Source organism: Argopecten irradians, chromosome 10, assembly GCF_041381155.1.
Source record: "Argopecten irradians isolate NY chromosome 10, Ai_NY, whole genome shotgun sequence".
In the NCBI taxonomy this organism is placed as follows: domain Eukaryota; kingdom Metazoa; phylum Mollusca; class Bivalvia; order Pectinida; family Pectinidae; genus Argopecten; species Argopecten irradians.
In genome coordinates this window covers 14925243-14941063 of record NC_091143.1, presented here as the reverse complement: position 1 = coordinate 14941063, position 15821 = coordinate 14925243, and the positions used below count along the sequence as shown (strand labels likewise).

At 34.0% G+C, this 15821-nt stretch overlaps 1 protein-coding gene across 1 annotated transcript in view; it reads right to left on the bottom strand.

Moving 5' to 3' along the window:
- Positions 1-12717, bottom strand: part of LOC138333209 (limbic system-associated membrane protein-like) — a 92525-nt gene extending 79808 nt beyond the window's left edge. Inside the window, exon 1 of the mRNA XM_069281422.1 lies at positions 12124-12717. Within this exon, the coding sequence (XP_069137523.1) occupies positions 12124-12205 (82 nt within the window). The 5' untranslated portion in view covers positions 12206-12717. The remainder of the gene's footprint in view (positions 1-12123) is intronic.
- Between the last annotated feature and the right edge of the window lie 3104 nt (positions 12718-15821).

Below are 15821 nucleotides of genomic sequence, written 5' to 3'. Positions count from 1 at the left end.
TTTATAGAATATTGAAAAAGCAGATGCTGTGATCCTGAATATGATTTGACCGTACCGGTTGGTTTGGAGATGACTAAATTGGCTTTGCATGATGACCAATGCATTTGCTTTTTAGAAATAAAATTGGTTACAATTGAATATATGAATGAAAACAACATATATAATTTTATACAACTGCTTTCTATGACTGGTTAGCTTGACCAACTTATTGGAACAGGATTATCACCCCAAAAATCGATATATCATTAATCCGATGATGGGTTACAGCAGCACAGCGAATATACATTATATACAGCACTATATACAGCACAGCGAATAGACATTATATACAGCACAGCGAATAGACATTATATACGATATTAAAGGTAACCGTTCAGTCTCGGTATACCTTAATCTAAATCAAGTACATTTAACCTGTGTTTTTCCTTATAAAAAGGTGTTTTTTGGTGTTCCTTTCCCGTTACATAAAATATACAATAAACCATTCATGTTTTCTTTCCCTTATATAAAATATAACAGAACACACATACAGTCTAATTCAAATTCGTTTTTATTTATCTACTGCGTAAACTCCGTATGAACGTTCATACGGAGTTTAATGAGTAGATAATACACATCGAATTTTGATTAGATTGAACACGCATGTTATTTTTCTGTATATGAAATATGCCAAAACTGCCCACGTTTTCTTACTTTATATAAAATACTTGTAAGCCAAAAACACCCATGTATTCTGCCTTTATATATAATATACCAAATTGGTCCGTGAATTTTCCTTACCATTTAAAATAAACCCAAACTGTCCATGTTTTCTTTCCATTATATAAAATAAATCGCACTAACCGTGCTTCCTTTCCCGTATATTCCATATATTCCGTCTTTGCATATTAAAGAGTTAGCTCCCTTGCGGGTTGGTATCTATTGTTACGTCATTATTTTGTACGCGCAATTCACGTCAGTTTCTCCGAAAAGTATGACGCTACGCTCGTATAACTTGACGTCACAATCAATACCTGCCCGCAAGTACAGATAGCTTTGTAATATGCAAATGCAGAATAAAGTATACCAATACATCTTTAGTACTTGCTATTAAACACCGCTGTCTTTTCTGTCATTAATATGTCTTAATGCCCTTGCTATTCATCCCTAGAATTACAGTACATCAATAATCCATTGGGTAATTTCGACATTAAACTGTATGACGATGATTGTTTTTATAATACACAGTATCAAGAATCATGTATGGTTCATTGTTAGATCCACAGAGTAAAAATACCCCTTAAGTTACTTGGTACCCTCATAATCCTAATTACCTATTATCGTACATTTAGTGCTTCTAAGAGCAGATTAGATCCTCCATGAATCTTAAATGTGATATATCTACAGCCGTACCTATTTTACAACTTCCGCAATGTTGACACCGTTTTGTAATTATAACATAATTGGTTTACTTATATAAAGCGAGAACACGGATAATCTTGAAACACTCCAGAATCCCAGGTGTATCCTAAAATTTCCTGATCTACTTTACACATAAGAAAGTCATAAAAAATAAGATTTTGAATAGAATCATCGCCAAACTTCACAGTTGTATTCCAACAAAACGAAGTAATCGTGTGTCCTTTGAGTCTTAAACAAGAAGAAAATCTCGCCAATGTAGATCTGTTTTATTACGCTTTATTTTCTTAGTTTCGCGTTGCTTACTAGGCGTATGTATTGACCTGAAATTACCTATGACACTGTCGCTATATCACTTTATGTCTGTCAGACAATTTCTAGATTTCACTTCTCCGAGATTTAACCTTGTTCTACACTACAGTGGGATTGTGTGAATTTTGACTTCTCATGTCGATATGGGCCTCGTGCGAATTGAATCTCATAAATTTCCAATTGTCGCGGATTCGGGAAAGTGTTTAATACGAAAACAAATATGCCACTTCAGGAACCAAGTAGCACACTAACTATTCTCAAGGTCTAGCATAACCGACTGTAATGGCGACAGGTTAAGTTTCTTACATGTAGAAATCTCTTTGTCGTATTGTAGAATCTACATGAATACACAATGACCAGCAATTCATTAGGAGATCACTAATAAGGTCTTTTCAAATGATATACACAGAATATAACGCTATATTTTCTCGCTGATGAAAGTCATTTGGGTGCTAGTGACACTTACATAGTTACTTTCTGAACATTTCTTTTCACAAAATGACAGCAGTGTTCAATTCCAAAGGCACGTTCAAATATTGAAAGAGCTTAACTTTGAAACGAACTTCTTTTTGTCATGATTAACTCCAAAATGTATATCTATAAGTTTTAAGCAAAACTATTTAAATAAATTTTCGATTATTACTTTCAATGGTGACTGGTATGACCATTTAAATACTTAAAGCGTAAATTATTTTGAAAATGCGTAATTTCGCGACATTAAACAGTAAGCATTTCGTGTCTAGGTGTTACTTTCACGATATATAATCTTATAACTTTTGCTAACATGTATAGTTTATTCAAAAATTGTACGCGCAGATGGAATTTAAAGAAAAGATTTCCTGGTGTGAATTCCGCGTTTGCAGTAGTTACACATTGATAGTTAGGATGTACGATATACATGTCACTTACACATGTATGCAATAAGAGTATATAATGCACGGATTCGGCCTTCTACGTAGGTTTTACCTGTAACTATCAAGCGAAAGTAATGATTGCAATAGCGGTATTTGGTTTTTTGTTGACAAAGTCTATATAAAAATACACAAATTACTCCTAACCAAGCAACAACTGATTAGATGAAACTAGTAAGTATCATTTTAGACGATATCGGTATTCCGACAGTAGTTAGAATTATTATACCGTTCTATCAGTTTTTTGAGCCTTGATCCGTTGAGCCGAGGCCAAAAACTATCCTGTCGTTCTACCGTTTTTGTGTATAGGGCTGATACCGACGAGTCGTTCTATATAAAAAGCCGATAGTACGACAGGATAGGTTGGGCTTTTTTAACATTGTCTTGGGGATAGTGGTGAATAGGACTTTTTTCTTAAAACATTTATTCGACATGTTAATCATGTACAAAAAACGCCACAACCCCACGACCCAGATATCAATGCAAGACAATGTTTAGGTTAGGTAACGCGAGCCAAAGTCACGAATGCTTCCTCTGTCTCTCCGTACCATTAAATATCTTACACATAAGGCTAATTCTAAGTACATTAACACGTTTTATTCGCTTCCCTGGTAATTACATTTCCTTAGTAACGCCAAGTGATTCCGGCTCCGTACCATAATAAACGTTATCTCTACCACCTCGATCGAAGGATTATTGAAATGATACTTAGGACAGACCCGTTTACCTTTAAATACTTACACGACGACAACCTGCCGGCGAACGTTTCGTTATCAAATCAGCTAAAATGCATCGAGTAGGCTTCAACACGTAACGCAATTACAGGAATGGAAAAATCAGTCCTTCCGACAAGAACGTTTCAGTTCATTAAAGAAACAGGTGATTGCATGTGTGAATAGTGAAGATTGTGTATGAGCCGGAAACGTTGTAAGAAGGTTGACAAATAGAAAGGGAAGTCTCTTTAATACTTTACTGGCTATCATGGGTCAATTCTTGGTTATATGTCCACGACCATACTCTTTTTGTCTTTACGTTTTTAATGTTATATCCCAGATGTTTTTAATGTTATATCCCAGATGTTTTATTTACCTTCTTCAATGTGTTACGTTAGTATGACAGTCTATAAGCCATTTACTGAGACGACCTATGGACTCATTTGACTAGTTTTGTGCATTTTCTTTAATATCGTATATGCATTCAGTGCCATCGAGGCCAGTATCATAAATGAGCAGCATGCACAAATGTGTTGAATGTGTGTGTTTTAGGAGACTAAGTTATGTGTCCCTGGTTCGGTGACATGATGATGATAATAAACTAAGAAGTCCTCAAAACACTACAGAACACAATTCAGGATTAGCAGCGGTGACGAGGTTATTTGTCCATAGGGTGAGCGGCGCTAAACGTCAGGCCAAGAATGAGTAAGTGTCAACGAAAACATTAGAAAGACGAAGATAATACTGGAAACATTAAAGTATACCATTCCAGTCTTCATATGCGAAAAGTACATGAGAATGCTATTGTTGATGAATAAGAATACGATGTATTCGGAATTTTTAAACTTGATTAAATTTGCTGTTATCCCTTATGCATATCATAAGGATTCATTTCTTTTTGGAAAAGTTTTACAAAATTGTAGCTTTGCTGACAATGAAATTTTGATAATTATAAAACAGTACATACATTAAACCAGATGTCTTAGCAACTCAATGTTCTTATGAATGTAATAAGGATAATCTTGGAGTTCAAAAATACATGTATTATAGTCAAAGTGACCATGTTAAAAGGCAATTAGAATAAGACTGGAAGGAATGGAAACCTTTATTGGACCTTTGGGTCTATACCTTTTCCCTAGTCTTACACTTAATCAGTATATTTTACTACTAATTTACTCTTCAATTTTCTCTTATCTTTTGTTGGGGTTTGTATGGCTGACCAGTCCAATGATTTCGCATTTGAGCAGTCGTTTATTTATAATGATTATTTGTAAGCTATCATACACTTTTATATTGGTAATTCTGAATTGTACCACCTCCTCCCTCTTCTTTCCTCTTCCTTCTTATCTGTCTTCTTTAGTGTGTTTGTGTGTGTCTGTGTGTGTCTGTCTGTCTGTTTGAATGAGTGTGTGTTGTGTGTAAGAGAGAGAGAGAGAGAGAGAGAGAGATTCTCAAATGTATGTATGGATGGTGCTATCTATGTGTATGTATGTGTGCATGTAAATATGTTGTGTCATGCTGATATGCTTATATGCAAATATTATGGGGGTGACACAAAGGCATGCTATGTAATGTTTTATTTGTACATTTTGTAACAAAAAGTACACCTTGATGTCTGAGTGTTGCATGTGAGTGCGTATGCTTTGATTTCAGCAGAATATACAAATTAAGGGATTTCGATTAAGCGCGATGAACCAAATCAAAACCTTGGCCACAGGTCACCAGGAAAGGCACAGGGAACGCTTAGAGCCAACATAATTTGGATTAAACATGTTGTATAAGGCATACGAGAGCTTAGAGTGTAATAGTCGTAAGGCTTACAATAAAAGATTCATAAGATGAACATACATAATAATATAATGATTTGGTTTGTCGTGATAATTTAGTGTTCGCTAAAATTGTTTACCTTTCAACTGTGTAGAGAGCATAAAGTGAAGTTTACAAATATGTGTCACAGCACAAAGGGACGAACAATACTTAAATATGAATGCGGATTAATTTGTTTCATAATAAATCTTGTTGAATGGTAATCAAATTTGAAATCAAAATCTGATATAAGCAAAGGAAATGTCTTGATCTTAAATACTTTCATCAATACTGCATATGGTAAGTTTTTTTAAACAAACTATCAATGAAGTAAAAGTAACACGTTACAGTATAAAGTCTTCAGCTTATAACAAAATAGTGACACAAATTATATAGTTGCTTGCAGCTGCAATACTTTGGCTTTAAATGTACATGTAAGTTATTTCATATAATTATATAAGATCTTCGATTCATACCTATATCCACTTTTTCCTAATGTATTTCTATTGCTTACATTGAACCTTTTTGATATATGTAAAAAAATATTTTTAATGGATGTTTAGATCCTTGAACTATTTCAAAAGTTCCAATTGCGCAAATGTCAAATTAAGTTATATCTATTTTGGATATGTTGCCCGACTTTCAAATTAAAAAGTCTTTTCAACACAGTTTGAAGGTCAACTTTCTGATACATAGTGTTTTTGTAGGGCAGCGTTTGGTAAACTCACAATATACAATACGCCTGTGTATTTGTTTTGCTAAAATAAAACGCCATTGTACAATGTACCTAGATCCTGTTTGCAAATAAATAATACTGCACGTCTTTTTAGAGTAACATGAAAACAATTAAAAAATACTTTCCCCTGTATTACATAAATTGTATTTGTTTTCAATTATAAAACCAACCTGAAACCAAAGCATCATAAAGGAGTAGTCGGTCCTGATAGTCATTAGCTGTTACTGGTACGTAAGGCAAACTAAAACTTGGTGTTGCAATGTTACTGGGATGTTTCAAATATTGAACTCAGTCCAGAGACAAACGCATCAACGACTAAGCTATCAAACATCAATCCGGTCTTAGTTCATTAGAACCAAAACTACAATGGTAATGAATTCTCCACATACCACTACACATTATCGTTAAATTGAAAACATTTTCCTTATTTCCCAAATCCGAGGTGCTCTGGTAACTAGAGGACATTAATGAAAAGATCAACGGTAGGACTATTTCTAACTGCATTTGAACCCTTTGCTCACATCCAACTCGGATCAGTTTATTGCTCCGAGTAATAAAGGGTGAAGGTGACACACAGACACGCCCCCTAGCGAGGCTTCAAAACTAACATAAACGTTACAAATGTCGGAGCAAACTCTGTTTAACGCAGGTTTAACAGTCTCGTAGAAACTCATTCGCTGGAATTAAAGTCAAAGTTAATTACGAATGATCGCAAATGAAAGCCCGAAAAAGACGATGACTATTTTTTTCTGATTGAATTCTATTAAGTCATGGACTTAAAGACACTAAAGTATGTCAACCTATTGAAACAGAACCGAATGCTGGTTGACGCGTCCCATTGAGAGTGACTTGAATGCAGAGAAAATAAAACAAACGAAAAGAAAGCGTGAGTGAAAGGTATAATTCTCCCAAGAAAACCCTGTGAGATTTTCTTGGTGGTTGTCAAAAAACTTGGTTGAATGATATCACAGAAGAAAACACGTTAGAAATTAAAATCTGCTATAAGTCACAGCAAAGCTCGCCTATTCAGAAGAAGTTGATGTTCAAGTATTTACTTTTTAAATATGGAAATATGACAAATTAACAGACTCAAAAACCCCCTAAAGGGCCCCAAATTGATTGTATTATCACGTTCAGCATCCATACACATTAGGAAAATAAAATCATAAACATTTATGATGACTTATGCTTAAACAATTGACAAAATAGAAACTTGCTCAAAAACTTTAACATGGAAATATGACAAATTAACAGACTCAAAAAACCCCTAAAGGGCCCCAAATTGGTTGTATTATCACGTTCAGCATCCATACACATTAGGAAAATAAAATCATAAACATGTATGATGACTTAAGCTTAAACAATTGACGAAACAGAAACTTGCTCAAAAACTTTAACGTGAAATGGGACGCCAACGCTGACGCCGACGCCGGGTTGACAACATTAGCTCCACCTATTCTTCGAATAGGCGAGCCAAAAACTGTCAAGAAGTCCCGAAGACGTCACTCCTTGTTTATCATACCTTTTTATTATACGGGTTTTTTTCTAAATTCAAAACTCATTTTGATATTGTTCTTATATATTTAAATTATGAAATGTTGTAAACACAGTTTAAGTCTTTGCCTTTTTTCACTTTTCATTGAACGTCCTAAAAGGATAGTTTGTCATTTACAGGCTTTTGAATTTTGCTTTTCGTACTTTGTATCTTTTTATGGTATATGCTTTACGAAACTTCATAATAAGGTAAAACGCCCTCATAAAACAAAAGGGATGTATATTTTATGCCATATTAATTGGAAATTCAAAACAGATTTTGCTTTGCTGTTTTTGTTCTTTGAGGACGGCGAAAAGGCCGATTATTTCCAACAGAAGATACTTTCTAAATCAATATGAATGTCATGGCCTTCTTTGGGCACATGAAATATACAAACCGAGTAATAACAGTTTCTCCTATCAGTTTGACACATGGTTGGTTAAAGAAAGATATATATAACAAATCAACATTTCGCACTATGACGTCACCCGTAAATATGCATCTTCATTATGATGGCTGTTGAAAATGTCATTCAGCTGTTGATACATCTACAGTAAAGTTAATGCTGCTGTCGATGTATAAGTGAGTAAAAATACAAGAGCAAAAATCAAACATGGCTGAACAGCTCTAGTCAAATCTCGTAATGATATACCAGACTCCACATGAGATAGACCTGTCCAAAGAACACCCAAAATATAGTAGTATATCAATTTATATCAGGCCATGTGACTTATCATGTTTGTACTTTCATTCCATCCTTGAAAGTGACAGTATCAAAAACTAAGTTGGCTAAGTAAACAAAAATCAAACATTTGGCAAAAACATTAGACTGTCAAATTTGTGTTAGAAGATCATTTTTATACCAAAACAAATACATTTTTTTTTTTTTATTTAAATACATTTAGATAAGACTTTAAAAAGCAATTTTGATGAAGGATTTTTGCGTTCTTGGACCATTCATATATGCAATCTAAATGACATCATATCGCCATTCCCCGAGGGTTTGTAGGTAAAATAATACCTAAGATGGATAACATGAAACATGACCAATACGTTTGTGTACCGGTCAAGAAATTGATAAATAGATAATGAACATTTTGTGTCTGTGCAAAGCAAATGTCGTACCAATCCCAATACATGCTTAGACGAGATTTGAACTGCATTGCCAATTAGTGTGGACCAAGGAGCAATTGATACTCATCGACCACAGATTCTTCACAAAGATTACACGATCAATATGTTCGGACAGGGACATGCATGTATGTTTATACATATGAATGTAGCTCAGGAAAGATTCAATGCTGCCAATATATAATTGTCGTCCAAAGTTTATGCTTTTGTTCCCATTAATGCTAAGGTAAAATGTAACAAGCTTATTAAAAAAACATAGTGAGATCCATCAGCAATTGTGTATCATTTACTTTCGAAGACCATCACGTAAACTTTCTCCTATTTACCTAACAGGGATGTCTTAATTAATATCGATTGGTGTTTTATAGAGATGCCAGGACTCTATATGGAGACAGTGCTTGTGGCACTAGACCTAACAACATCACACTTTTAGGGGAATATAGAGCCACTAATTAATACGGTACCTTAGAGTTCTATTACCGCACCAGGTTTCCAATCTTGAAATCTCGTTTACGATTTTCCACCAAAGCGATATTTGGTTTCAATTGGATTAACATATACATTGTATATTGAAATAAAAAACATTCTGTTTTATTTCAGTTCTTCCATTCTACGATAGGATATTTTGAATTTCTTTTAAATTACTTGTCAAATAAAAGTGTGTGCTATTTCAGTGAGTTGATGAAACGGCAATGTGCACTTCTGTAGTTCACATCAATAATCATCTTATATGCCCCGGGATTCCATTTTGGTCTCCGTAAGAAAGTGTAAGAACATGATAGCGCCTTATATTTCATTATCTGGCTTTCATCACAGACATGCGTGTGCTAATTACAATTTTCAGTATGTTGAGTTTAAAACGTCTAATTAGGGTAATATGAAGATTATTATTCTTCCAAACAATTTTGTTTTTAATAGCATGTTAAAGAAAGGTTGATTAAATAAATTAAGTGGAATACAATCTGATGGGCAATATGTGTTTCTCTTAAAAGCAAACAAACAAACAAACAAAAAAACGAAAAAAGAAACAATCAAAATATCAATTAATTTATTAATAATAAAGTATTCAATAATGATTAATACCCCGCGAAAAGACGATTTATTTTAACGCAAGCTGTCAGTTTCTCGCTGCTTTGAGAGTTCACCACACATAATCTGATGTTGAATAATAAACTTTAATTTACAGCAATTTTGTGGAATAATTTTAATCTGTTGAAAGTAACGAGTAAATATCATCTGTTGACTTTTTTTTAACTTTGTTTTTTTCTTAGGCGAAGAACATGCGCTCTTAGATATTTCTGTATGTTTCGAAAATTTCAACTGTTGATTATTGTACAAGAATATTTATCAAAATATTTATTATAGATATCTGGTGATGGCAAAAATAGACTTTGCCTGATGACAAATTTATTTGGTTTTAACGATAAAATTTGTTGAAATAGATAGAAATGACTAGCATGCTAACATAGTTTATCCAATTTAAACACAGTTTAATTGCGACTATACCGTTGTAATTTCCGTTTAATTACTTTTTGGTGATGCAGTTGATACGTTTTGAACCTGCTTAGAATGAGGACGACTTTACGATGTTTGTTAATATTTTACATGTATAAGTTGCTGTTTTAAAAACGGTTTTATGTCGATATATTTATTTTTTTTCAAAATTGATTCCCATTCGGTTATTAAATGCATATTAGACATTGATTAATCATTGATGAATATTTATTTTCGTGCTGGAAAATATCTTGATAACAAGAAGCATAAACCCTCACAGTTAACAATGTGAGTTTTCATTAAAGACGCATCGCTATTCTCCCAGTGAAATGGACTTGACAACTTCCCTGACAAGCGAAAACAGTTATCAAATAGCATGAAGTATGACAAATTGGAAATTGTCAAATCGCAAATGTATCTGTCACTGTTGGTTCAAAGCAATCTTAGAAGCGTACGTCACGCGAACACCCTAATGTCAAGGAGACTTTAAACAGGTAAAGCGTATTGTTTATTGTCACAACTGTATCAATAAATTGTAGATGTCTGACTCAGTTCTGTACTATGTGAAAGTAGACGCCTTTGGAATGGACAGGTATGACGGCAAAAATTTGATACTTAAATGTTTCGTTTCCTCTTTTCTTGAATTGATATCAATAAAATCCATCATAACATGAAGAAAAACACTTTTCACAGACTAAAATAATATGAACAAATATACAAACTGATCTTGTCATTTTAAATAGAACCAGTCTTTGATCGATGCGAAAAGAGAATTGATTGAGTTATTGGCATTAATTATGTTTGCCTATAATAAAAGAATAAAATAAATCTGTTTTGTTATATAGGAAAAACATAATCCTAATCTAGACCAATCTTTCATGTACAAATATGATAAGTTTTATCTTATATGGATTAATCGGCATTAATTAAGACAAAGCTTAAACTGGAGATAAGATGTCCTATATATCATCATTGTATTAATTTTTCCTGTTTACTCCATTTCCAGACCTTTCATTGTTTATGTCCATTTAAGTGTTTTAAGTGTCTGAATGTACCTTTGTCGATTTACTGTCTGAGGTATTTACTTGCAAGTGACATAGACTATAGGATGTATTGATAGGGACGGCTATATGTCGTCGTGTTGTATTGAACCAACTCGAATGTTTTGACAGGTGTCCGCGTCAACATCGGTAAAACAAACACTATATAATTGATCTTTTGATCGGCTACTCTGATGGGTCCATCATGTAAATCAATATCAGAAGAAACTGTCACTTTTTGTCAACAATTCAAAAACTTAGATATGCGTGTCAGCAATAGTAGGAGGCAACTACCTCTGTTTATAGGATCACAACTTAACAGTATTGCTTAGGTCCTAATTGAATGTAATGACAATTGACAAGACGCACGGCTCATGACGATTACACGCTTTTAATGTTGTCTATGATTAGATGTACATATCACAGATATGTAGCAATACGTACGTTATATTTGAATCTGACAGATATGAATTAAACTTTTTCGAATGACCTGTTTGTACATACCAAAAAAATGATGACGATTTACAAATCATGCGCTTTCTTCTTAATTTAGTTGATTAAAACCGCGAAAAAAACAGGCGTTTCACCCACATTGTGTTTTCATTAAAGGTATAAGAAGTAGGATATTCATACGGTCCCAATTAACATGGGAAAAAATGCGCTGAAATTTAGTCGATTATACATTACGATTTTTTTACGCAGTATACAATTTACGTTTAAGACCTTTCAGGACATTTACGTTTCTTAACTTAATTTTACCATTTCACCATATCAGTATATGTTCAGGCCTTCTCCCGTATTTGAACCAGATGTCTAAACTTCAAATTAACTCAATTGTGGCTTGGATTATACATTTATAGGAATTTTTTATGATTTTCCCCAGTCTACCCACCACGGTTGCCTGCAATAACGCATTTAAAAATACTTTATCCGTTTTCTCAGATCATACTTATAGTAGAACACAGATTTTGTTCGATAGTGCTTCTAATACATCGCGTGTGTATATGACGTCAACCACATTCTTTAACGTAGATTAAACTTCACTTACCTTGTCCGTAAAAAACCACACACGAGAAATAAATGAGTCGTATGCCGACAACGGGTAACGTCATCTTGGTCCAAAGCAACATAATGTAACTAAAGAACACCCGTGCACCTGGTTACGTGTATATCCAATGTACGACCAGGTGTTAACTTAACGCTCCATAACGGATCAAAAGCATTCCAGGTCCCAGTGGGAAGTTAATCCAGGTATCAGGAATGAATGATGTTACAATGTTGTCTTGTCGTCTGCTACAATGACAGATACTTCCGTATCCGTCGAACTCTTTCGGTCTATTGCTACAACACCATGTGCTTATGTTACATTGTTTATGTTATTTCAAAATGTTGTTTTAATGTCAGCGGGACAAATGTGAAATTATGGTCAATAGGACAACGAATAGCACGACAAATTTCTAAAACACCCTCTAATACAGATTTCAACAGAATGACAAGTTTTTTCCTTGAAACTCTGAGTGAGATCTACCACTGAGATTAAAATTGGAGTCGGAAACGGTGCGTGATAGCCAGACCGATCGATGGATGCTGGGAATGTATAACGGTACATATGTTAGAAATAAAAGCGTGTATGAGAAAGGTTGGATGCCAATCAACTACTAATAATGTGATCGAACAATGATACAAAGAGGCCGGTCTACAAGTGGGAGGGAACAAATACCGACGCTGCCGCCAATCGGAGCCCACCAGCGGGTCCAAACCGGGGCACTCTTCTGTCACTACTGTACAATCAATGTGACTATAAACGAGTCACCAGCTCATCCCCAACTTGCCGCAGCGCTTCAGTTTGGTGGTACACTTTGTAAGCAATATTAAGTGTACGTATTCTGCCTAGGTATCGGGTCCTAATTAAACAGAAGGCCCGGTGGATGTATATTTCATAGACGACGGAAATAAAATACTTGGAACTGTATAATTATCTGAGATTTACCTCGTCTTCATCTGTGCGAATACATCACCCGAGATAAAACTTTCCTTATCGAGCGAGTTTACACGTCTTTCCCCTGTGAGTAATACTGACCGGACAGGACTGGACCGCCCCTCCGGCCATTCCACAATTGATAATACTGACCACAACGCAGATCAATTTCCGGATAATGGACATGATTCCCTTTTCTATACTCGGTTTAGGTTCTAGCTATTTTGTTAAAACGACTCCTCTGATAAGATAAGACGCTGCGAAACATTCTATGAATTTTACTACATATGCAAACTGCAATGGAAATATAATCATACAACATTTCAGACAGATTTCCATTTAATATACAAGTAATAAACACACAAAATCATAGTACGTACTGTTAAAACGACATCATTGTAGTTTTTTTAAGTCATTTGTCGACTAATGTTATCACCATCGTCAATAAAAGAATCAATGAATTAATTTATGTAGTTATAGGGACATGTTCTCCTTATTCTGTAACTATTGCAAACAAAATATAACAAAATATAAGCAGTTAACACGGACAAATGAAATTACTAGTTTTTTTTAATTGTTTGTTTGATTTATTAACGTCCTATCAACAGCTATGGTCATGTAAGGACGGCCTCCGATGTATGCGATGTGTTGCGTGTATGTTGTGAGAGGTGCGTGTTTTTGGAGACTGCAGTTTATTCGTGTTGTGTCTTCTTGTATTGTGGAACTATTGCCCTTTTATAGCGCTATAACACTGAAGCATACCGCCGAAGACACCAAGCAAAACACCCCACCCGGTCACATTATACTGACAAGGGGCGAACTAGGTAAAAATTGTAAACATTAATGCTTGGCATGTATTATCATAAATAGGTTTTTCACTAGAGATGCATATTTTCAGAAAATATAATATTAAAACTTGAAATCTACAAGATTATTAAAATAATTTGTAATTTAATAAAACCTCAATGAGTTTATTATGTAATTATTCGGAGGGTATGTACAATACTACCGTCATAGTACATAAAAATATACACTCAATATAATTGTAAGCCTAATTTTCAAAATGTATTTATGACTTTGCTTAATGTCCTTTGAAACAATAGTATTGTAGTTTAATGTGTATGAAATGAAAAAATACCAAAGACTTTCTAGTACTCCTACGTATTGAGCAGTGATTCACATTCATCAACTTCAATAAAATCACTAAGTACCATTAAAATATAAAATTGTTTTAGAACAAAATATTCATACCTATGTCCCATAACAATATAGGTATACTTTTGTACTGACGTCTTCTATGTGAATTTCTCCGAATTTGGTATTTCATGTCAAATAAAGGTTTTGTTTTCATTTATCGTATTTTTTCCCATAACTATGTAGTTTACAGTTGTTCTAAATAACAATAAATGAATTGTTTAGGAAATAAAGGTGTACAAATTTGTTTTGACCTTTAAAACTTCTTTCTGTTTACAGTTCGAAATTTAAGTCATTTTTATCATCCTTATAAAGTTCGATTTATTATTACTCATCAACATATATTTTAAGGATAGAAACCTGAAATGATAAAAATTATATAGGATTGTTCATCGTGTCGAACAAGAAGTTAACATTTTTATATAAATGTAATGTTTTTTTGAAACCTATATCATATTACATAATGAAAACAATAAACAATTCTTCTGTATATCGTCTTAATGGCTACTCACAGCAGGCGTTATACCTGATAGACATCGACGGGGGAATCTTGATTACTTTCTCACAATGTTGACATGTTGAGAAAATGCATTATTGAATAAAATAGAAACGGGAATAGAATGTAATAAAATTTACTTTTAATAAATTTATGTCATAAAGCTAGATAGAAAATTTGCAGTATTTAGTCAACTTTATATAGATATGAAAACAGAGATGACAGTATATTTTCAAATATTACAGACATCTTAACACAAATCAGTTCGATATTTATATAATATTGTTGCAAAAAAGATATTTCATTTGGGTTGGTTTATCATATTTTCGTCCTATTAAAACAGCCAGGGTCATTTACGGACGGTCTCTCGTGTATGTGGTGTTTGCTTGTGTGAAGTGCGAGATACATATTCTGGAAAAATGTGGTATATTCGCGTTGAGTTTACTTGTATAGTGGAATTCATAGAAGCTTGCTGCCGAAGACACCAAGTAACACAGCCCACCTGTTTACATTATACTGATAACGGGAGAATCAATTTCACTCCCTTTATGGTGAACCATGTAGTGTCTCGGACACGGGACAGAACCCAGAGCCTACCCCACAGGGGCGAACGCTCAGCTTAAGGTCCAACGTGAGGCGGTGTCAAGGGAAACGTTAGAAACAAGAAAGTTAGTTAGGAAGAAGAGAAACCATAATATCCTTAGTTTAGTTGATTTTTTTATATCATGCAATAGAGGCAGTATGTACAAATCTAACGCCCTACTTGCATAACCAAAACCGATGTTCTCCAAAATAAATCATCGACAAACTGATTGAAAACGATTAACCAGTGAGTTAGACATAACTTCTATGTGGTTCAAAGCTGCTATTTTGTTCCTACTAAGTGCACAATATAAAAGGAGTATGACGTAATAACATATACATTGACTTTCAGATATTTAACCATCCTATCAAAAACGCTACACAACCAATAATACACATTGTGGTTATATGTGTTTGGCTTTATGCTTTGATATGCGAATGAATTGATATGAATACCAAAAAAAAACGTAAACTTAACCGGTAAACAATAATTAGG